The following is a 22,885-nucleotide window of genomic DNA, read 5'->3' on the forward strand; positions in this document are numbered from 1 at the left end:
TACAATATTGTATTTCTAATAATTTTTAGAAAATTTTGACAAAATGGTGTCTGATAAAAGTTACTGTCAGTAGTAAGAGCTGCAGATTTGTCTCACTTTTTAGTAACTATATCATATCTTACAGGCCAGCTCAGATCAGAAGCCAGCTCCTAAACCTAAGAAGAAAGATGCAGGTACTGTGCCTCAGAAGAAGGAACTAGATCCTTGTGACCAGGCCATTGAAACTCTGCAGGTAAGCAGTGCTACAAAATAATGATCTTCTTTTTGCAGACTTATGCAGTATCTTATTCAACACAGCAAAGTGAATTGGAAGATAGCACTAAGTAGATTAAACTACTCTCTCAATGTTTCAATTTGTATTAAAAGGAGCAAAAACACAAAATCTAAGATGTAACAGGTTTAAGAAGACTTTAATCATTTGGTGTCTTTGATTTTAAAAAGGGCTACATACTGTATGTACAGCAAAAGAATGATTCATATCTGTGAGATGATTTTGATAGGTACAGATTTCTATGTCAAATTCTCTCAGCTTGTCTAATTTCATTTGTCTTCTATGATTATGTACTATGAATATGTTATAGTTACCATGGTTACTGAAGGCTCGACTAACATAGAAAAGCTGTTACTTCCGGATTTTTGTTTGTGTGACTTGATTTTGGCATAAGTAGTATAGCTAACATCTAAAGCATTGTTACCACACATTTGTGCAGGGATTCCTGACCAGGAGTAAGAGTGAAGGTATCCTGGAGTTGATGGAGGAGGAGGGAGGCTGGGAACTGCTGAAGGATGCAGACAAGTTCCAGGATGGAATCATGCTGCTGGCCAGGTCTGGATACAGAAGGAACATTTTGGAAAAAGATACATTAATTTTACAATAGCTACAGTCTACAAATGATCATTTTATCAATCACAACATCATAGTTATACTACTGATTTGTAGGTTGAACAAGTAGTAGGGCAAGACTGTGGTTGCCCTTCTATTAGACAATAAGTTTATCAAGAACATGTAGCTGTTAGTGTTATTTCATTTGATTATGATTAACTTCAAGACAAGCACTACATGTATTTGGTTTGCAAGTAGGTGGGATTATGTTTCATGCATATTGTCTACTCAATGTAGAATATACATTGTTTTTTGTACTGTTAAATGTCAAACTAAAAATTGCTACTGGGATTAAAGATGAGGAATTGTACCTCAATGTGAAAGATGTCTGAAGGTGAATCTGGAGCATGGAATATGTAGTCAACCTAATGGAAGGGGTACACAATGACATCATTACACCATACCGTAAGACTAAATGCTTACGTTCTTGTTACAGGGGTCTGGCCACCACCAATGTCCAGCATGTGGCCCAAGTGGTGGCCTGTCTGAACTCCTTCCTGTCCAGTCTGCTTGAGCCCCAGAGGGTCGTGGTTGTTGCCTTCTTTGCAGAGGTAAGAACACCACTTCTTCTCTCTACCTCAGTCTAGATATATGTATGGTGGCTGTGGTTTTGATGTTTGGAAACATGTACAAAGAAGTTAAAGTTTACTGTATTGAATACAAAGATACCAATATGCACCTAGTTGCTCTGAATTAAAGTTTCACAGAGGTTGAAGATGATGTAACTCTCAGGTATTCAATAAATGATAACTATAGATGGAGCACCTGCCCAATATTATAATTATGCTATACACTATTTTCACAGAATGAACCTGTTTAAAAAATGAAATACAAAATCTCACACCAAACAAAAATAAAAATGTGATAAGAAGACCCTGAAATGTAGAATTCTCATGATCCATCAGCCCATGGGGTCAGAGTCATCAGCATTTTGCACTTAGTGTCTACTTGGTTTCACGTAGTTTGGTCCACCATAGCTGTACTTAGGTTTTCTATGTCCATGGAAGTGTCTCTGAGGGTAGGTGAGTTTTCCAGAGTAAGTCTCTCATGTAGAATCCTAACATAGAAACTGAAGATCTACTGTTGAGGATCTTAAGATAAAAGCTGCAGATCTACTTTTGAAACCCTAACATAAAAGCTGATTGTTCTGATGTTTGTTTTCAGCTGATCAACCAGAAGTGTGTGAACGACCTGATGCTGGTAGAGCTGCTGGTGAACAGCATGCTGGGAAGGCTGGTGGACGAGAGTCACATCGTGCGCATGTTGTGCATCCGGGGGCTCGGCAACATCGCGAGTGTGGGAGATGGACAGGTAAATCTTGCTCATTGTTCATTAGTACTTAAAATCCTTCTCACGGCCATCTTTTGATGTTTAGGGAGGTGCACATCTCTGTTTTTTAAAGCCCTTATGGACACATTTGTGCAGGCACTAAAGCGTCCTCTGGTAGAGTGGTGTGTTCAACTGTCATATTCTTTATCATGAATGCTGAGCGCTAAGCAGTAGAGTAAGTACAATTTTTAAAGTCTTTGATATGACCTGGACAGGGTTTTACCAGACTGCAAAGCAAGCAAAGCACTCAGCCCAAGGGGTTATCGTAGATCAATAAAGTTGCAGGGTCTGTTTTCCTTTTGAAACACAATTTGAAACACTGTTTCAGGTTCACAAGTACTCCACGACGGTTCTGTCTGCCATGATGGCAGGCATGGACGACAAGGAGGACCCAGATGACCACATCACACTGGAGGCCATGGGCGGCCTCTCCAAGATCCTCGCTGAGGTCGATGAGGGAAATGTACGCGCCATTCTCATCAACATCACCCTCAGGATACGGCCGTGTTTCGAGAAGGTGGGAGAACAAAATATGTCTCCACCTTTTATTTGCAGTGATAGGACTCCAGGGCTCAAAATTCTCTTTTCTCTCACCTGAATTTTATATATTTATATATTTACTTATACATACATATATATAATTATATATTTGCTGCGTTAAGTATCATACTAATACTAAGTCTTTGTTCTTAGCTATATGTACACAGCATAATTTTATCAGGAAATGTTCCAGTAAGCTTTCAGATGTAACACGCTATTCAACCCATTACTATAATAAAGATAGTATTGATTAACCAACCTGATAAATGTATTAACAAATTATGAAAATTCGTAATCTTTCTTGATATCGAATCCCTTCCTCTGCAGGAGAAGTCTTCGGTTCGAGCAGAGGCCTTTAAGCTGTTTGGTAACCTGTCTCGGTTTGGAGATGGCCCCTCCAAGGCACCATTCCTAGAGCAGATCCACACCAACTTCATCTCCCTTCTCCTGCATCTGAATGATGAGGATGATGAAGTCAAGAGGGTAAGGCAGACATTTTTACGATTTTGTTTTTGTTTTTTCACAACTTTATCGCACAATCAGCACATCCAATGCAATGCTTCGCCATACCCAACATGTCGTGGGTAACAAAAGAACAAGCAGCATCCAGTGTTTTACCATGATCATAAACTTATAAAAGCGATTGTCCACTCTTTAGGCAAAGATAACACTGTCCTGCTCTTCATAATGAGGGTTACTTTCTTTTAAAGATGTTGTTCTGAATGTAAACAGGACAGGTCGTTAAGGCCTCTGAGAGTTTTTACTAAGTGCCCAATTTTGAGTGAAAAACACAGTTTTAAAGATAGCCAAAGTACACTTTCCGTGGTGTATTAAGTTCTCACAATATTGGATTTGTTTTCTTCTTTTTCCTTAGGGCTGTAAGTCAGCACTGCGCCAGCTTGGTCCTCTGATTGGTTCAGATGTAATTAACGACATGTTCCAGAAGCACCTGTTAGAAGAGGCCAACCTACACTATGGAGAGTTCATGAACAACCTGGCTAAGGCCCTGGTACTCAGCCTTTATTTGTTGTAGTGAAGGCAATGTGGTGAAAAATATAGCCGCTACAGTTGCACAGCTATTTATAACAATGGCATTTTAACATTTTCAAGGGTGAAGCCATTGCAAGAAGAATGTTTCTTACCCCAGGAAAACAAATTATCTATTGGCAAGCCTAGATTTATACCCATAGAGTTACTGTTAAAAATATACTTTTGATATTAGAACTACTTATCTTACCTCCAGACTGAGCTACCATCTATGTTCAGAACTTTGTGATTTTATAATTTTTTTAAAGTCTAATTGTAAACCATACAGAATTTATTTCTGTCCAAGCTTCCAATTAAAATCATGCACTGAATACTAAATCATTAGTATGTTGTCATATGGATAAGAAATGTTAAAGTACACGAAAGGAAGTGTTACAGTAGGATTTATGTACACTTGCATCTATGATGTTCTTGCATGATATTATGCTCAAACAAAAATGTATTTTGCTGTTCTTAAATGCTCTAAATCTTTTTCCCTTTCTGAATCTTCACTACTAATCAGCAAGATTTTGCTACCTTGATTTCTGTGTGAGCTAGTCTCAGCCACCTTCAAATCACAAACCTTGTGCTGCTGATTCTGTGTTCTAGCTACAGAAAAATTCACGCCGAGATGATGATGATCCTTCTGTGAGTATGAAGCAAATTGCAGCACATCTGGCTACTTTCTGTCCTCAAATTTTCCTCTTCAAATGTAGAAAATTTTAGTAGTCTTTAGTCCATCCTATTCTATCTCTTGTTTGCCCTCTGATCACTTCTATTTGGAATAGTCTGGCAGCCGAGAAATATTGATACCCAAAATAGTTAAAGTGATGAAGGCCAAACATTAAAATGGAGATTGGCGCTAGACTAAATAGGGAAGCAATCTGAGGAGCAAACTAGAGCTAGAATAGGATGGAGACCAGGGTGTGGTGAAGGTTTCATACAGGTTTAATCACACACACATTTTTCTGCAGTTTACATATCTAATAAGTAATCTTCCAACAGACAAAATTATGAACATAATTTCCAAAAGTTTTGCATATTTTCATATGTTTTCCCCTATAGACTTTCCTAAATGTAGCTACTGATAAAATGATAGTTATTCACACCTGTCAAACAGGCACTGAGATATCAAGTCTGTTGTATGTCATCACAGATCACTGACTTCTCTGACAAGATCAACTTCTACGTCATGGGCTGTGTGTCCTTCTTCAAGAGTACATGGGAGACAGTCAAGGGAAATGCTGCCATGTTTATAGGTAAGGAACACTGTAATTGTTACTTAGCTTGAAAGTTCATCTGTGTTGGTAGAAATCATTCTAAAACAAGTTTTAACTGTAATTTTCAACACAAAAATTGGACTTGCCCAATTTTTCGACAGCACAACACCAGTCTTTGTCAAGGAATGAGCAATCCACTGCTGAGATGACATCATGCTATGCAAATAAGACACGTGACTCAGTGAGCAGTGGATCATAAGTTGCAGAAAGTCTGTGGTGCCCCCCGTCTCATGTTTCAGATCATAATTACTTCTTTTGTTACAAATCTGAAAAGACCTTGAACAGATCTTAGGCTTCCCAGAAAAAAACAGTTTGTGTAAGATTTCTGTTCATCTGGCTGTAGCTAATTTGCCATTTTGTGTTTCAGCCATTGTATTTGTCCTCAACCCTTTGCAAATCAAAGTAAAGTAAACTCTTAAATGGGATTTTTTTGTTCTGCAGGGTTCTTGCTAGGAAACCTTTCCCAGGATAAGCACATGGCCATAAGTAAGGAACATGTGTGTGGAGGTAAGTTTTAAACCTGTCTTATAGGTGGCACCAGGAAAATGTAGTTTTATGTATAGTTTTGCTGATAGAATCATAATGGGCCTCCCTCTTTTGTATCTATGTCAAACCATCATGACATCAAGTCAAATTGGTATCACTGATGGTATCATTATATGAAAAAAATCAAAGAATTTACTATTGGGATCCTCTTTTGAAACAGGTCTGTGCTGAATGGAAAGTGATATTAATATATAATGAGAACTTTCATAATATCTTCAAACCTACATATTTAAGCTCCTCTGCTGTGGTGATAAGCTAGAGGTACAAAATGCAATGCAAGAAAAAAAATTGTGGGTCAGCTGTAAACCCCAGCATATCCTTTAAGTTTTGAACTACATGTAGCTAAATACTTTAAGATGCATTGCTTACTGTTCCAGCCCTGATTCAGCTCCTGAAGGACCCCTCCCCCCACGTGAGGGTTCGGGCTGCTGAGGCCATGAGCCTGCTGCATGAGTACTGATGTCGTCATCTTCATTCCGTGGCTGTGTAGTCAACCATACATCTCACACAGGCTTCTTAATCAAAGGCCATGTACACAGGTGCAATATTGTGTGTGACAGGCCTTACATTTTGTACCAATGCACTAAGAAAACATCTGATGACGTCTCTTATTATCTTCGCCGAGTACTTGTACTCGGAGAGGATTATGTTTTCGGTTGAAAAATCTGTTGGGTGGGTCTGAATGTATGTCAGGAGCATAACTCAAGAAAACTTCAATGAATCTTTATGATTTTTAGTAGGTGTGTAGTGGTTGTGTAAAGGAAGGTCAAGTTCGAAAATGGTTTACCTTGCGTTTTTCAATAGTACTGCAGCGGACTTAGCATTTTTTTGTGTTAGTATGTAGGCAAAAAAAGTGACGGAAACGTTGATGGATCTTCATGATTTTTTGCAGGTGTGTAGATGTTGTGAAAACGGAGGTCAAGTTCAAAAATGGTTCTCCTGGCACTTTCCGTCGGTACTGCAGCGGGCTTTGTGTGGATGTGAATTTTCTTGTGGACATCATAACTCAAGAAGCTGTTGATGGATCCTTATGATATTTAGTGGATGGGTAGGATTTACCGAATGGAAGGTCAAGTTCGATAATGGGCCTTCTAGCGGGTACCAAAGGTACTGCAGCAGAGCTTCAAATTTAGGGGCATATTTTCTGAAAGTGCTATGGTCATGATTTTTGTGTGGTGGATAGTTCATGCCACAGAAAGTAAGTTCTGTAAATTTTGCCCCCCTAGCGGCTTGTTAAGAACCGCAGTGGGTGTTTTTGTTTTGACATTCGGACATGAATAACTTGAGAATGGGTCGACAGATCGTCGTGATGTTTGGTATGTAGAGAGCTCGGATGGTGCTTTACATAATCAATGACTAATTATGCAAATAAGGAGCTAATTTGCATAATTAGTAAGGAAAGTTTGTTAACCCACTGCCTTTCAATGGGACATGGGACAGTGTCAGGTCATGTAAACAGATAGCCTTGCATAAACGTACATGTAGGTCAAATAAATAAACTATTCTCCAAGCAGAGGTGTGGGTCCTGCTGGATTTTGACGCGTTCAGTTTAAGCATTTTTGTTCAACACGGTTGGCGACATAACGATATAGGGACAAAATAGAAAGCCTGACTAGAAACACCTAAAAACGTGCCAGATTTATTCCATTCATAATATTGACTGTACTATTTCATCATCACTTTCAACTTTCAACACTGCCATATCGAACCTTTGTGGCCCATATAATACAAATGTATCAACATACTCATGTTTTTTCATGACCAGTTATAACATATATCAGCACACTCTACACATATACTAGTCCTGTACCACCAAATGATTTTTAACCCTATCTTAACTGGACTCATTCGCCCAATCATAACGTCCAAATGGTATGGTGCATGATCAAATTTGCAGGGGGTGATAGGCACGTAAATATAAATCACTTTCCATAATAAGCCTTGATTATTTGGCGAAGATAATGTGTTTGTGGAACTCTAGTTATTTTAGTATTTTTGATCGATTGAAACTTTTGAAGTTCAGCAGCCCAAATTTCAATTCAATGATGAGATTGATCAATACCAGGTTTGGCAGCTTCTTATAGGTTGATTACATGCACACCTGTTTCTGTCCTGAATGCTGGCTTGACTGCAGCTGTGTTTAATCTTCAGCTTGCTAAATTTGTATTTGTAATTAATTGGGTCAGGCAGCAGGGAGAAGGTTTAGTGTTTTATGAATGGCTGTAGGAACTTGATATATGATATAACGTATGGTAATACTTATGGCAATGTAATACTTATTGTTTAATGGGGTTCACATTTATCGCTGCATTACAGAAAATGTTTTATCATCTTTTTGCTATGAATTGTGGGATGATTTACAGAAATAAGAGTTGCAAGAAACAACAATAATCAAATAAGCTATGTTATAGTTTGGAGTAGGAGTTCAGATTTAACTCTTATTATTGTGAGATGAATTACTGTGGTTTGTGAAAGATGGTATTAATGGGTTTTTTAATACCAGACAAGAGTATATATAAATTGCATTGTGTACATGTACTCAAATACATGCATTGCTATTTCTGTTGATTAGAAGCTTCTGTAATGATATTTGTAATTAATATTTTTGTAATCTTTAAGATGGAGAGCTGAGCATATGACATGCCTCAATATGCTGCATTCACTATAGTGAAGATGAAGTATGGTATTTTATTAATCATATTGGAAATAATGTAGTAAATATGAACCAATGGATATTGCAATTGGTTCTTAGTCTAAGCTGTGTTTATTAGATACTCAGTGCAACTATATTATGATACAGTTGATGATGATGCAGTGATATGTGTCATAAACATCACCATGATCAAGCTGATATGACAGATTATTATGAAAATTTTGTGTTAAGCTTACACCTTTCTGTTATCAAGAATTAAGATTTTGTGCTGGTACATTATATAACTTCATATGTGGTAAAATATACCTGGATTAGCATAATAGATGTTCTTGATATGTCTTGAAATTAAAATCTTGTAGAATGATCTAATGGCAATTTTGATTACAGGTGAGGCAGTAACCAGTTCTCCCTGAATGACAACATTCATTTGTTAGAAATGTGAAAATAATAAATGCCTGACGGTCACCTCTTTATTTGGTGACCTGAACTTTTTCAATTTTGAAATTGCCATTAAAAGTATATGAATATTGGCCTGTGCGTGTTGTACATTGCTTTACTTTTTATTGACAGTGAGGGTTTTGAAGAAAATACTGTTTTACAACAATGGTACTTCCTCATCTAACAGCAGGTCATGTCAATCCGTCACATTCCAGCATATGGAGCTCTGACCCATGAATAAACAAGCGGGCTTTTGAGCATTCCAGGAACTGTTGCATGCATTGTTTAAACTGTTATCCCCGTCCTTACTACAAATAACAAAATGTACGTACACGTGTATTGGTCTGTCGTAATGACACTTCAAAGAGGGTGTCAAGTAAAGGGCAATGGCCGCGTAGGGTCAATATTCATCATGCCGTTTAAATTCTTTTATCCTATTTAAAATTTGTAGAAGCCCTTTTCTTTAGAAACGTTGCAGAAATTCTAAATTTATGAGACAGTAAAGGATGTAGACTTTCATCAGGCGGTCAAAAACAAGATTCTAGTCCTTGTTAGGCCTTTGCAGACCCTAGTTATCTCCATGAAAAATGGAGATATAGTTTTGCGCCTGTCTGTGTGTGTGTGTGTTTTTGTGTGTTTCCCGAATGTTTGTAGTCAGTATAACTCAAGAACGTCTGGATGTATATGGATTATAATTCAGATATAGCTCCTGATAGGAATTCGACGACTGAAAACAATAGCAGCACTACTGAAACAACGGCGGCTTTATGCACAACCAGGCAGAAACCAAATCGTAGATAACAGCATGCATGAGTCAAATGCATTGATGCAAATGTTATCATGTAGCTTAAATCTTATAGCTATTTGGCAGATACTGCTGTTAGACAATCCTGGCAGTCAGATAAATCTTCTATCCCAACATCTGCTTGGAGCTAATTTCCGATAAGACTATATCTCACCACCGTGACAAGACTATCAACGTAAACAGAAGCACGTGGCGTCCAAGATCTACAGGAGCGACTCTGATTGGGTAATCGATGTGCCACGCCCACTTGCCGTGAACTCGTGACTGCCGGTGGTTGCGTCATGCGCCCATCACATGATCTTCAAGATGGCCGGACAGAAAGTCGCACTGCTGTTCCTCTCCGTGTTCCTGGTCGCCAGCGAGGCGCTCAACCTCCGCGATCAGCCCTGCCTGGTGAGGGCCAAGAACAGGCATCTTCTGGGAGTCAAGTAAGTTCTAGTTCAACGCAGGGAAGTAAATAGGGCGCGCTTTAAGCAGACCGGTGTCCCGTTTTTTAATACCCCCCTCCCCCACATCTACGTTATGAAACTGTTGCCTTGGGCGCACCAGGAACTACGAAAACATTGTCGCAACATTGAAAAGAAATATTTTTCTGCCCCTAACTCATACTCGTATTATGTGGATCATATAATGGCATCTCTCATAATACGGCCATGTGACCTAAGAGCCCGATATCTATTCTAAAACTCCTTTGTCTTATCGAGGCATTGTCAAGAATTATTCCTTGAACACCTGGATATCTGAAGTGTGCTTAATGTGATGTTGCAGTAGCAGTAGTGATATCAAGATACTTGGTGGAATGATGACAGTTGATACACTAGACATACGTGTGGTATTCAGTCTAACCACTGCACTTCCTTTCATACCCATGGCACGTCACATGATGATGCCTGTCAGAGTGACTAAGCCATTTTGCCACAAAAGGCAGGAGACAAAGAATGAAAATGCCTTAGGCAAATAAAGTATCACGTAGCAAGCCTAGATCTGCCCTGTCTTGTATTGAAATCTAATTTCAATCACTTTCTGCCATCTAAATTTTCAGACTCTTATGGCATATAGCTTTGTCACTCTGGATTTAAAATGTGACATGACAGGGCTACATTGTTGTTCATATTTGCCAGATACAAATGTTTCCTGCTTTAGAAATATACCGCCATGTTGAATATGAAAAAAAATGAAACCTTTTATTGTAAACATGAACGACATTCATGTAATCCTCTTTTCAGAACACTGAAAATGTAGATGACCTGCAAGTGTAAGCCAACAAACAGTCAATGTACAAAGACTCAAGTCCATGTTTACTTTTTTCTTGATATTTGATGTAAGACCATTGTTTCTGCCAGGAACTATGCCCGACCATGGGATTACCTGAAGGTGTCGGACGTGCCCAAACAGTGGGACTGGAGGAACGTGAACGGAACCAACTACGCCAGCACCACCCGCAACCAGCACATCCCCCAGTACTGTGGGTCCTGCTGGGCCATGGGGTCAACTAGTGCCATGGCAGGTCGGGGCATACATTGTTTTGTTACACTTATAAGAATACAGCCTGTCATAAACTCTTATGATTGATTTCAACAAACACAAAGGCATTAGCCTGGATGCCAGCCTTTTTAGCTTTACTCTGCTCTCTCAGGCACTTTCGTAGCGACCCAAGTGACCAAGAGAGCAGAGTAAAGCTAAAAAGGCTGGCACCTAGGCTACAAACTAAACACTTCTCGAGCACTAAACATGCAGGGCTCTCACCAGAAATTTAGAAAAAGGTGATGCTATGGGTCCATGAGGATGAATATTTGAGCAAAAACAAGCATATTTTGATTAATCTTAGGACAGCTACCAGAATTTGAAAATTGACATGGTGATGCTGTGATCATGATAAGTTCTGTTTAGACATTTAAGATTGCAGTATTATAAATCATAATACATGTGTTGTTGTATAAGAACTGCATACTTTATAATAGTTGCAGTCAAATCAGCTGTTAGGAACACTTCAAACTCTTTCAGGTTGGTCTAATGGTTTTAGAAATCATTTGATTGTTTCAACTTAATTAATTCTGCTGTCATGTTGTCAAACTTTCAAAGGGTTTCTATACTTCTATGATCTCCGTATATCTAGAATTTCTGCTTTGCTTGACATCAACGATTTTCTTCTCCATTCATGTGCAGATCGAATCAACATCAAGCGTAAGGGCGCCTGGCCGTCGGCGTACCTGTCCGTACAGAACGTGTTGGACTGTGGGGATGCCGGGTCCTGTCACGGAGGGGATGACCTTCCCGTTTACGAGTACGCGCACAAGAAGGGGATCCCAGATGAAACCTGCAACAACTACCAGGCCACGGACCAGAGTAAGGCGGCAGTTATAGTAGTCTTGGAAAGGGTTAAGCTATTTTCCAACACAAGGATTGGACTTGACAAACTTTTTTTACTTGTCCTCTGGTCTTCTTTTGGAATAACCGAGGACCCAATTGTTTAGAAAGCGCCACTTGAGCAATTGGGTCGTCCGTTATCCTGAAGAAGACTAGAGGACTGGGGGAAAATTTGGTGTGTCCAATCCTTGTGCTGGAAAATAGTTAGACCCTTTTCGTAATGTTGTACACAAACGCAGATAAACTTCCATACTGATTATAGTAGTTACAGACCTGGAGCACAAAATCATGTTGCTTTAATCGTCTCTGACACTGGTAACTTGAGATTGTCAGTGATTTCAACAAACAATTTGCTTTTTGTATTGTTCCATGTGACGTTGTCCATGCATGTAACAACCTTACCCAAGTTACCCTGTTTTTTGTGTGCAGAGTGTAATCAGTTTGACCAGTGTGGAACCTGCACCACCTTTGGAGAGTGTGCCTCCATTCAGAACTACACCGTGTGGAAGGTGGGTGACTTTGGCGCGGTGAAGGGCAGGGAGAACATCATGGCAGAGGTGTACAAGAATGGACCAGTCAGGTGGGTTTGCTTAAAGTAGCCTAAAGTGCTACTTAGTCTTAAATTATACCTTAAAGTTTGTAGCAATGAAATCTTGTACCCATCGTGTCCGCTAACACAAGGTTTTGGTGTAACGTCAATGGCCGAGTGGTTGGGCTAGCGGACACGACATCAAGAGGTCGCTGGTTTGATCCATAGCATTCTTGGCATTCTTGATGTTGTGCCTCAACACAACTTTCCTCACTCTACCAATTTAACACAAGACACAGTGGATTAACAACCCAAAGCACCTTTGTGCCTTTCCCAAACAGACAAAATCAGGGTCCGGTTAGAATTCAAACCATGGACCTCAGGATCCTGAGCTCTAAGGCCTAACCACCAGGCAACCGATGCCATGATTCTACATACAGCTTACCAATTTGCTTTTCATTCCCAGGGAAGCTAATGCATGCAAACTGTTGGAGACTGAAGTAAATGCCAAGGTTCCTTCATACTCAAAGAAGATGAAGCAATTTGATGCAAAATTGAAATGACACAAATCAAAAGCTGTTAAGAACAGTATTTCATGCTTGATTTAGCCTTTTTCAAAATCCTGCTTCAAAAAATCATGAAATGATGTGATTACTGTGTCACTAATAATCAACTTTACTTGCAGTTGTGGCATTATGGTGACTGATGGTTTCGAGAAATACAGTCGGGGAGTGTTTTCAGAGTACCATATCTTCTCTGCGGTGAGTGTAGAGTTGGTTTCTTGTTCTAACCAGTTTCTGTTCTTGTATCATTGTCCTCAGCTGTGGCATCATGGCCACCCCCGGGCTTGAGAAATACACAGGAGGGGTTTACTCTGAGTTTCACGAACATAGCAGCGTGAGTACAACTCAGGAAAACTCTGCAATATCCAATCACCTTCATCACTACAAGTTCAATCTGTAAAATCAACTGTTGGTGATTAATTTTCAAAGTAAAACAAACTTATCTTTGGTGACAAATTGTTCTCTGAATCACAAACATATCAGTGTGAGTACAACTGAGGAGAACTCTGCAATATCCAATCACTTTCATCATCACAAATTCAATCTGTAAAATCAACTGTTGATGATTAATTTTCAAAATAAAACAAACTAATCTTTGGTGACAAATTGCTCTCTGAATCACGAACATATCAGCGTAAGTACAACTCAGAAAAACTCTGCTATATCCAATCACCTTCATCATTACGTATACATTTCAATCTGTAAAATCAACTGTTGGTGATTCATCTTCAAAATGAGACAAATTAATCATTGGTAACAAATTACTCTCTTGTACAGTCTAATCTAAATTTGAATAATTTTAGCCATCAAATCAGCTAAAATATTTAAGAACTTCTTAATCATCAAGAGCCAAGCTACCCAATTCCTAATCATATGTGAAGATGTTCAGAATCAGAACAAGCAAATAATCATTGGCCACAGAATGACAGATCACAAAACTTCTTAATCCTCAAATGTAAAACACTGGATCATGATTGCTCCAGTGTTATCAAGACTAAATATTAGGAACATCAACCAATCATTTTCAACAATTTGCAGTTTCTGGCATCAGTAGTTTAAACTTTAAATTTAAGTTGATTGATTCTGTTTGAGGAAGATGTCTTTTGTCTGGAAATTCCTGTGCAGGTTTAGGTGAAGGTAGAAATTGAGCTGTGCAGGTATTTATGATGTCTACCTGCACTGGTACTTGCATATGGGGTACCTGTCCCAATACTTGCCTTACACAGTTCCCTGTTACATTCTGAATCCTGATGTACAGAAGATTTTCGATTGAAGATGGTGCCAGGAACACCTTAAAACATTATTTTCGATTGACCAAAAGGGAAAGAAAATGAGTAGAGGTTATTTTGAATGTCCCCTGCTTGTGCAGGTATACAGGAAACTATTTTGAGCTCTGCCTTTGTTGAATGTGTGGTGACCCTTCCCTCCCCAGGAGAACCATGTGCTGTCCATCGCAGGCTGGGGTGTGGACGATGACGGGACTGAGTACTGGATCGGCAGGAACTCCTGGGGAACTCCATGGGTGAGATCATCATCATCATCTTAGAGATAGCCAGCTCTGCCATTCTTTTTGTTTTAGGTTTTACTGTTTCTAGATGCAAAAATGTAAGTTAACAACTCTACTCTTCACTTTATGTAGATTTGCTGCATTTTATCGTGTTTAAAACAGCCAAATTTGGTCACAGGAAGTATGAAACCTTGTACTATCATAACAGTTGGTACACTTTGGCTGATGAGTTGAGTTTTTGGCTACAAATCATGTTCTATGGTTTGCTTCATAGGTCAGATTTTCTTGTTTTATTGTCTTTGTGGTTTCTTATTGTAATATGATTTTGGCTGAGATGTGACAATGCACTATTTGGCAATATGTCCCGATGAATATTCAATACTTCTCCAAATACCAGACATTTTTCTGTGCTATTTTGCTGACCATGTCCCAGTGGTACACATGGTAATGTGACCCCGCCACTTCGCTTATTGGCTCAAATTCTATGAATCCTGAGGGCGGGGGTTCAATCCCCAGTTCTGACACTCTGGAGCTTCAGGCATTAGCAAACCCCTGCAACACAATTATCGAGAAGAGGAGGGGTGACCTGGTGTGTTTGGCTGAAAATGCGAGCCGCAGCAAAGCTGCATTGCACACTAGCTTTAGGAAAAGGCATTGTGATTCTGTGTGTATTGAGCCATGTGTTCTTGTGCTCCTTCAGGGTGAGAGCGGTTGGTTCAAGATTGTCACCAGTCTGTACAAGAATGGAGAAGGCAACAAATACAACCTGGGGATCGAGGAAAACTGTTCCTATGGTGACATTGTAGGAATGACCACTGTATCTTAGGCTAGTCCTTACAGACAAGCTGTGTCTTGCACATTTAGGACCACTACAAAGCAATTTTATTACAGATTATTGAATGATACATACCTTTTTAGTTCAACTTGAGGAAAACTGTGTTTATCGTACATGTAGTTATGACAATTGTATCTTAGGATAGTTCTTTTAAAGACAAGATGTGTCTTGCACATTTAGGAACATTACATAGCAATTCTATTGAATGACACCTTTTTAGTACCGCTTAAGTTTTCAAATTTAAAGTTCAAAGCAATCATTCACTCTTTACTGAGAAGATTTGCACTGTTTGATATAGGTGAATATATGATGGTGGCAAGATTTTAAGACTTTTTGAAGAAAAGCAAATGCTGCTCTACTTTGATTTTGATTATGACATGTGTGTCAAATTTTGGAGAAATATGATTATAAGAAATAGGTAGATTGCTGTGCAATTGTACCACTCAGGTAATCGGAGTCTGATTGACATGAATATATGTTCAAAGAAATTTCTTGAATGCAGCTAAAATGTGATGTTTAATGTTATAATACACGCAACAATTCACAAATTAGTGACCTAATCATATACAATAACTCAGCAGTGTGCAAAATATGAGAACTAGCGATCCTTTTCAATTTACATTGTAAAACTTACAATTCAGATTAGTTTGACATTATGAATTGGTATTATCTTGATTACATTGACATATAAAACCTTCACATTGATATACAGTGTCCTTTATTGGTTTGTGGATATATTTTCCAAATGTATGTTTTTCTCCCAAGAAATGCCATCTTACAATACATTGTATTTAGTACACAGCGTCACACAGTCAATTGTTCAACCTACCCATATATCATCAATAATTATTACAATAATTTCCCTGTATTAAGTAATCCAGAAAAAACATTCAAACAGTATGTAATCTGAAAACATACTTCCTGCAACGACATCTTGTATGTGGATGAAAAACACTTTACCAAGGACGCATAGTCACATGCCCATTTTTGAAAAACACAATTCCACCTCATCTATAACATTTAATTTTCAGTTCTTCCTTGTAGAGATCGTAGAATAGAAAGTCTGACGCAGGATTATGATGGGAGTCAGAGATCACAGGCATCATTCTGTTGGAACATAGGAAACACGTTGACAAACAGAAAGGTGACGATGGCGCCGACACAGGAGCCCGCCTGCATGACTGCTCCACACCACAGCAGCGCCCTCTGGCCTTCCTCACGGAAAATGGACCCGATGGTCACCTTCACGTAGGAGAAAAGCCCCACCACAGAGATCCACGCAAAAATCTGGAAAACAGTCAACGCTCCATTAGCTGTCTGGCCGTCCCCATGGAACTATAGCAGGTAATGTATAGTTTATCAGCCGTACCTTTGGTGATCCCAGAATGAAAGCCTCTGTTCCGTACGATGGCCTAAAGATTCTTCTATGGTCTTCTATCGCAACCCTTTCAAAACATATGCCAAAAAAATGCTACGGAGACTTGGTCACAACATCAGTAACAGCTGATGTGCCAATAAGAACAAAAGACTTAACGTCATACTAATAAAGCCTTAAACTTTAAATATCTTAGTGACTCTAGTCTAAATTTCTCCTAACAATGTACAATGTAATGTCAATGCATTACTTTTTCTGTCTTAAGACAAAGTCCAACGGAGTTGACCCTAAGATTTCTTAAAGTTCAGATGGTAAAGTTAACGGTCACTTTTTGACTTACCACCAAGAAGACCCCTCCGCCTGTCCCCAGCAGTACAGGGGTGGGGCTCATGGCTGCCAGTGCCAGGATGTACGCTCCCACAGCCGTTCCCGCCAGCGACAACACCCCCACCAGCAGGAAGGACGTGGTGGGGAGGAAGAAGGAGATGAAACAGGCCAGCGGGTTGGCCATGTTGGCCAGGGTGACGGCCAGGTGGTAGGCGGTGTTTCCGTACGGGAGACAGGAGTAGGACTGGATGGAGGGGAGGACGCCGTTACTGAGGGCGTTGACCCAGGCCTGGACACACAGAAGGTAGATGTAGTCTCCTCGCGACAGCCCTTGCTTCTTCGTTATCAAACAATCCTCACCGGGATCATGAACAACCGAGTTGCTTCCTTCGACGTTCTTTCGCTCGGCACTTGCGACAGTATTGCGGCTCTCATCAGCAGTAGAGGTTTTAACGGAACCGTTTGTTTCGCCAGTAGACTCCATCACTAAAGCAGGGTTGGAGCAGCCGTCGTTTGGTGATTCTGTTTCCTTGATCGCACCGACGTGCTCCTTCTTAGCCAAGGGGAGATGGTTGAGCAGGACGAATGAGATTCCACAAACCAGCATCATGGTGAAGAGGAACCAGAAAAAGTTCTCGGTTGGGAAGTTGGGATCTTTGGTGACGTACACGTTGATGTACTCTGTGATGTTCTTCACCGTTCCGTTGATGACTATGGAGTTGATGACTGAGACGTTGTGACAGTCAGGGTTCCCGCCAACGCCCTGTCCCAGCGCGACCAAGCTGGGAACGAAGCCACTCATCCCTTCGCCAATAAAGTAAGGGTTGAGATAGGGGACGGTGAACATCGCCATGAAGGGCATGAATGTGACAGAAGATGTACAATCCACCACGGCCAAGAAGAACGTGAGGACAAGTAATGCGACACTGCGATTGGCGCCTGCTACAAAGTTTGTGTACTTCCAGAAAAACGGCAGCAACGCACATGATGCTGTTCCAATAGAGACAATTGTATAGATCACCGCTTTTACACTGACTTTCCCGGGTGCAAACACGCTTGCTAGCGTGAACGCGATTGGTCCGATGTTAGCCAACGCGATGATGACTGACAGGTAAGACGGAAGGCTCCATGACTCGGGGGCCTGCTGGACAATGATTGGCAGCTCCACCCACAGACCGTTGATGGCGATCCAGGACCCGGAACCGAAGAGAATGACGAGGAAGTAGACAAGAAGGTTCACTTGTGGTTTCTTCATTGTGTTGAGAACCTGCCGATGCTGACGGACAAAATGAAACACAATGACCCTTCACGAAGATACTAAAACAATCACATTCCAAATGTATTGCTATCAATAATAACTTTATTGCTCAACAATTGTACAAGGTACAGAGTATGGCATTCACTGGTACATAGATAACATTCTACTAGGCTAATCCGTCTATCTTATACAATATGGTGTACTAGTCTATCTTATACAATATGGTGTAGTAGTATGGGATGACAATGGGATTTTACAATTATTGGAGGAGTTTCTTACGTCTAGACATTCTTTGATATATTTCCCAATGTATACCATGCATGGGTTGTCACATGCCATTATGTACTTAAATTTGCTATTTAAGTCCATTGAGATAAATCCTGGTAAGTCCAACGATAGCATTGAGTATAGTGAATTACGTAAATCAAAATATTTGGGACATACAATCAAAAAGTGATATTCGTCTTCAACTACCTCTGGACAAAATGGACAAACCCTCTGGTCTATAGGGAGTTTTTGAAATCTCCCCGTTTCTATACTTAATTTATGGCAGCCAATTCTGAGTTTTGTGATTGCTCTACGTACGTCGAGGCTCTTAATGTTTTAAAGGTAGTTTTCTTGCTTATAAATCTTGTTTAAGGTAGAAAGAAAGGAAAGTTTGGAATTGTTTCGAATAGCGCAATGCCAATTTTGTATATAAACATCTTGTAGACGTTGTCGTAGCTGAGTGTTGATTATATCGATATGGTATGACTTCGGGTTCAGCCATATATGTCCAAAACCGTGGTAGTTGAGGATATTTTTCACGTGGACAACCCAATCATGTTCTCCTAAAAGAACAGCATTGTATGCCTCCCGAAGTAAGGTATCTTCGGGTAAATGAACTAAGCGGTGCCAGTATTTTATAAGTTGCATTTCTGCGTCCATCATCGTTGGGAAAGTTCCCATTTCTCCTCTGACACCATCGTTTGAGGCTTTGGCGTGTATACCTAACAGGAATTTTTGGAAACGCATATCAATGATGTCAAATTCTGGAATATGTTGATTTGCGTGTAGGTTTATGATTTGGAAGCCGTTCTCTCGTAGAGTTTGGCTATTGGCATGACGCATTAGTATTTCTTTATCTGTATTTCTTTCGAAACATACAACATAGGTACTATTAGATTCAGAAGAGGTGGTTTTTCGAATGGTGGCAGGAAAGTTATTTTGAATATCAAGTATTTTTAGTAAAGTTGACAGAACCTTTTGAGAAGATTCACGGATGTTACCGGTATGTGATGCAATGATTTTCATAGTTTTGGAAGAACGGTCAAAGCATGTGATCTCTGAGCCGTACATAAAGATGGGCTTGACGAATTTATCAAATAGGTTTTTAATAGAGTCCCTACAAACGTCCCTAACAAACATATGATAAAGAACTGAGCCAGGGGGAGCCATGGCGTCCACTTGAGTCTATGCTTCTTGCGCTCTACATGAATAACATAGATCAGAAAAATGCACATAGACTGTCCAAAATAGTCTACGGTCAGCGTATGTACCCCGACCTGTAGCGTATGTACCCCGACCTGTAGCGTATGTAGCTTGAAGCGCATGTACCCCGACCTGTAGCGTATGTACCCGGACTTGTAGCGTATGTACCCCGACCTGTAGCGTATGTACCCCGACCTGTAGCGTATGTACCCCGACTTGTAGCGTATGCACCCCTACTTGTAGCGTATGTACCCGACCTGTAGCGTAAGTACCCCTACTTGAAGCGTATGCACCCCTACTTGTAGCGTATGTACCCGACCTGTAGCGTAAGTACCCCTACTTGAAGCGTATGTACCCCGACCGTGTTGCGTATGTACCCCGACTTGTAGCGTATGTACCCTGACTTGTTGCGTATGTACCCTGACCTGTAGCGTATGTACGCCGACTTTTAGCGTGTAAACCCCAACCTGTAGCATATGTACCCCGACTTGTGGCGTATTTACCCCGACTTGTAGCGTATGTACCCCGACCTGTAGCGTATGTACCCCACCTTGTAGCGTACGTACCCCTACCTATAGCGTATGTACAACGACTTGTAGCGTATATACCCCTACTTGTAGCGTATGTGCTCCGACTTGTAGCGTATGTACCCCGACTTGTAGCGTATGTACCCTGACTTGTTGCGTATGTACCCTGACCTGTAGCGTATGTACGCCGACTTTTAGCGTGTAAACCCCAACCTGTAGCATATGTACCCCGACTTGTGGCGTATTTACCCCGACTTGTAGCGTATGTACCCCGACCTGTAGCGTATGTACCCCACCTTGTAGCGTACGTACCCCTACCTATAGCGTATGTACAACGACTTGTAGCGTATATACCCCTACTTGTAGCGTATGTGCTCCGACTTGTAGCGTATGTACCCCGACTTGTAGCGTATGTACCCCGACTTGTAGCGTATTAAAGCAATGAAATAGGTTTGAATCCAGCGACCAAAGAGATTAAACTCCTTAAACCGTAACAATACTACCTGGAAACGTCATGCAAACGATAGTAGCTGACAGAAGCCGAACCATAAACTGCGAGGAATGAAAGAAAATGGCGCCAAATTGGACATAAGTAAAATCTCATCGGGCAATGCGAACATGACCACAGACTTTGCCTTATGGCGTCTTGTTGCGATGGTAACACTCGAAGTAAAGGAAGTAATTTCCTCGCAACATGGGTAACCTTTTGATACAGTAAATCTTATATAAAAAATCATTTTATCGTCACAAGGTGTTCACACACTCACCTGGTGGGGGTCACGTTAGCACGTCGTTTCAGCCTGTTTTCAAGTTCTTGGTACTGTCAAAAAATCTAATCTCTGATTGAAGAGAGCTTTGAATGCTGTAGAAGAAAAAGGAAAACACGTCAACATATCATTGACGTCATCATTCACTGCCGCTTGAAGCTGCAATGTATGACTAAAAATGACAGATAGAGAGCGTAAGGTGTGATGTTTCATGCCACGCGTTGGAATTGATTCGGTGTGGGCATGGAGAGGGAGGAATGTTCCGTTGGCTAGTTAACTACGACAGACGGCAAACATAATTTTTCATCCAAACTTTGACCCCACGAGATAACAGAATAAAGAAAGAAGCCATAGAAACCATTCAATGCCAGCTCAAATTGCCTTTGCCAAGTGTTCAAAAGAACCAACAAACGTGAACATTCATCTGTGCCAAGTACTGAAGAACGTTACCGACGCCACAAGGACTAGATTTCCATCGTTTTACAATCTATCTTTTTCGAAGGCGTTAAACTGGCTTGCCCACAGTCCGCTTCCGACCCCCCCCCCCCCCCCAAATATATATCTTCATCATTTAACCAACTGGATTTTCTTACCTTTCTTTTTAACCTTTATCTTTACTTTTAACTGAACTTTGTTCTAGTGCCGGTGCGTTGTACTGGCATCACGCTAGTCGGCAGTAAGCAAGTTTTGCCCAAAGCCAGTAGTCATTCTGATTCGTAAATCAACACATATGTAGTGAAGTTATGTCTCAACTAGACTCGTCATGCCAAGAGTCAATTTGTTTCCAATTCTTAGACAACAGTCCTCAGCTCAGCAGCCTGACTCTCACTTTTATTTGAATGGACGCTGACGTACAGCACTGTGGTTGGCGTTGGTTCCACACTTGAACTTCGGCCTGTCCGGCTGCGGGACGCAGTCCAACAATTATACCGTGCCACGGCAGGGAGGAAGGTTAGTCAAGTTGCTACTAACGTACGTTAGTACCGTTGATTAAAGGGTATCTAAGGCCGACAGCGCGGCATTTCATAAAGCAATATCTTGATGTGGCCGCGGAAGCCTCGTAACACGTGCTGGGGGATCGTCCGTAAAGGTACATACATGTCCTTGACTGTGCATTTGGTCGAATCGCATACAACCAACCTTGACAAATTCTGTGTCGTGCTCGATCGAACCTATGGTTAGGTAGATTATAGATCGTTGTTGCAGTCTGGCGTTGATTTCGACCATCTATTGGCGTTTACAAGACCTAACGCAAGCCATCATCTCAACTCAAGACATTACGTACAAAGGTAAGCACAGACCTATCTATGTACTTATCAACCATGCCAGATTTGGAACGTGCCCGTCGTCATAGACACACCTTTGCTGAAAATATTATGGTATTCATCGTATTCTAGCTCCAGCTGATCGATTCCCCAGGAAACGTTCTTCCAGAGAAGCGTTCCGGAGGAGTTAACAGAAGCTAGAGTATGGCTGATACCAAGCTCGGCAAAGCAGCCCCAATGCCCCTTGATGTTTGACCCTACATTTATGGTTGGTAGGATCGGACCAAAATCAGTGTTAAACAAAACAAAACAAAACGTACTTCATACATCGACTGAACAAAAGGTGGGATTATTTACCTACCTACGTACAGGACTCACCAACTATGATTCTCCTTTTTGGCCTTCATTTTGTCGCATATGCGCAAGTCAGTAAACTGCATATGTAATGTACTGTATTTGAATAGACCTCACCCCACTAACAGGTTGTGTAAGGCTTTTATTTGCTATTTGCCAATTTGGTAATGTTTTATGAGACTGTTTACTACCATGGTCTACCAGCCTACTACTATCAACTCGACTGGTAGGCTGTCGAATA

The 22,885-nt window shown here is 40.6% G+C and overlaps 3 protein-coding genes across 9 annotated transcripts in view; 2 read left to right on the forward strand and 1 right to left on the reverse strand.

Moving 5' to 3' along the window:
• Positions 1-8,787, forward strand: part of LOC136439421 (maestro heat-like repeat-containing protein family member 1) — a 28,402-nt gene extending 19,615 nt beyond the window's left edge. For 4 of the 6 annotated variants that reach the window (XM_066434860.1, XM_066434862.1, XM_066434863.1 and 1 more), the window contains 11 exons: positions 125-232; positions 711-826; positions 1,320-1,434; positions 2,048-2,194; positions 2,541-2,729; positions 3,080-3,235; positions 3,627-3,761; positions 4,388-4,426; positions 4,935-5,037; positions 5,500-5,565; positions 5,982-8,787. In XM_066434860.1, coding sequence (XP_066290957.1) covers positions 125-232; positions 711-826; positions 1,320-1,434; positions 2,048-2,194; positions 2,541-2,729; positions 3,080-3,235; positions 3,627-3,761; positions 4,388-4,426; positions 4,935-5,037; positions 5,500-5,565; positions 5,982-6,064 — 1,257 coding nt within the window. In that variant the 3' untranslated portion in view covers positions 6,065-8,787. The remainder of the gene's footprint in view (positions 1-124; positions 233-710; positions 827-1,319; positions 1,435-2,047; positions 2,195-2,540; positions 2,730-3,079; positions 3,236-3,626; positions 3,762-4,387; positions 4,427-4,934; positions 5,038-5,499; positions 5,566-5,981) is intronic. The other 2 variants (XM_066434864.1, XM_066434866.1) reach the window with 1 other exon arrangement.
• A 996-nt stretch (positions 8,788-9,783) lies between these two features.
• LOC136439441 (cathepsin Z-like) lies at positions 9,784-16,006 on the forward strand. 2 transcript variants are annotated; one of them, XM_066434891.1, is made up of 7 exons: positions 9,784-9,928; positions 10,844-11,007; positions 11,667-11,846; positions 12,297-12,447; positions 13,218-13,293; positions 14,392-14,481; positions 15,167-16,006. In XM_066434891.1, exons 1-7 carry the CDS (start codon positions 9,795-9,797, stop codon positions 15,290-15,292), a joined length of 921 nt encoding a protein of 306 aa, XP_066290988.1. In that variant the 5' UTR covers positions 9,784-9,794; the 3' UTR covers positions 15,293-16,006. The 2 variants fall into 2 exon arrangements, with proteins under 2 accessions (XP_066290988.1, XP_066290987.1); XM_066434890.1 differs by lacking the exon at positions 13,218-13,293 and adding an exon at positions 13,082-13,157 and having other exon boundaries at positions 9,785-9,928.
• Positions 15,997-22,757, reverse strand: LOC136439434 (solute carrier family 52, riboflavin transporter, member 3-B-like). The gene is made up of 4 exons (XM_066434882.1): positions 22,652-22,757; positions 21,026-21,120; positions 17,017-18,279; positions 15,997-16,588 (listed from the first exon to the last, which is right to left on the reverse strand). The coding sequence occupies exons 3-4, from the start codon at positions 18,256-18,258 to the stop codon at positions 16,388-16,390; spliced, it is 1,443 nt and encodes a 480-aa protein (XP_066290979.1). The 5' UTR covers positions 18,259-18,279; positions 21,026-21,120; positions 22,652-22,757; the 3' UTR covers positions 15,997-16,387.
• Between the last annotated feature and the right edge of the window lie 128 nt (positions 22,758-22,885).

The sequence above is a fragment of the Branchiostoma lanceolatum genome, chromosome 7 (genome assembly GCF_035083965.1).
Source record: "Branchiostoma lanceolatum isolate klBraLanc5 chromosome 7, klBraLanc5.hap2, whole genome shotgun sequence".
NCBI lineage: Eukaryota > Metazoa > Chordata > Leptocardii > Amphioxiformes > Branchiostomatidae > Branchiostoma > Branchiostoma lanceolatum.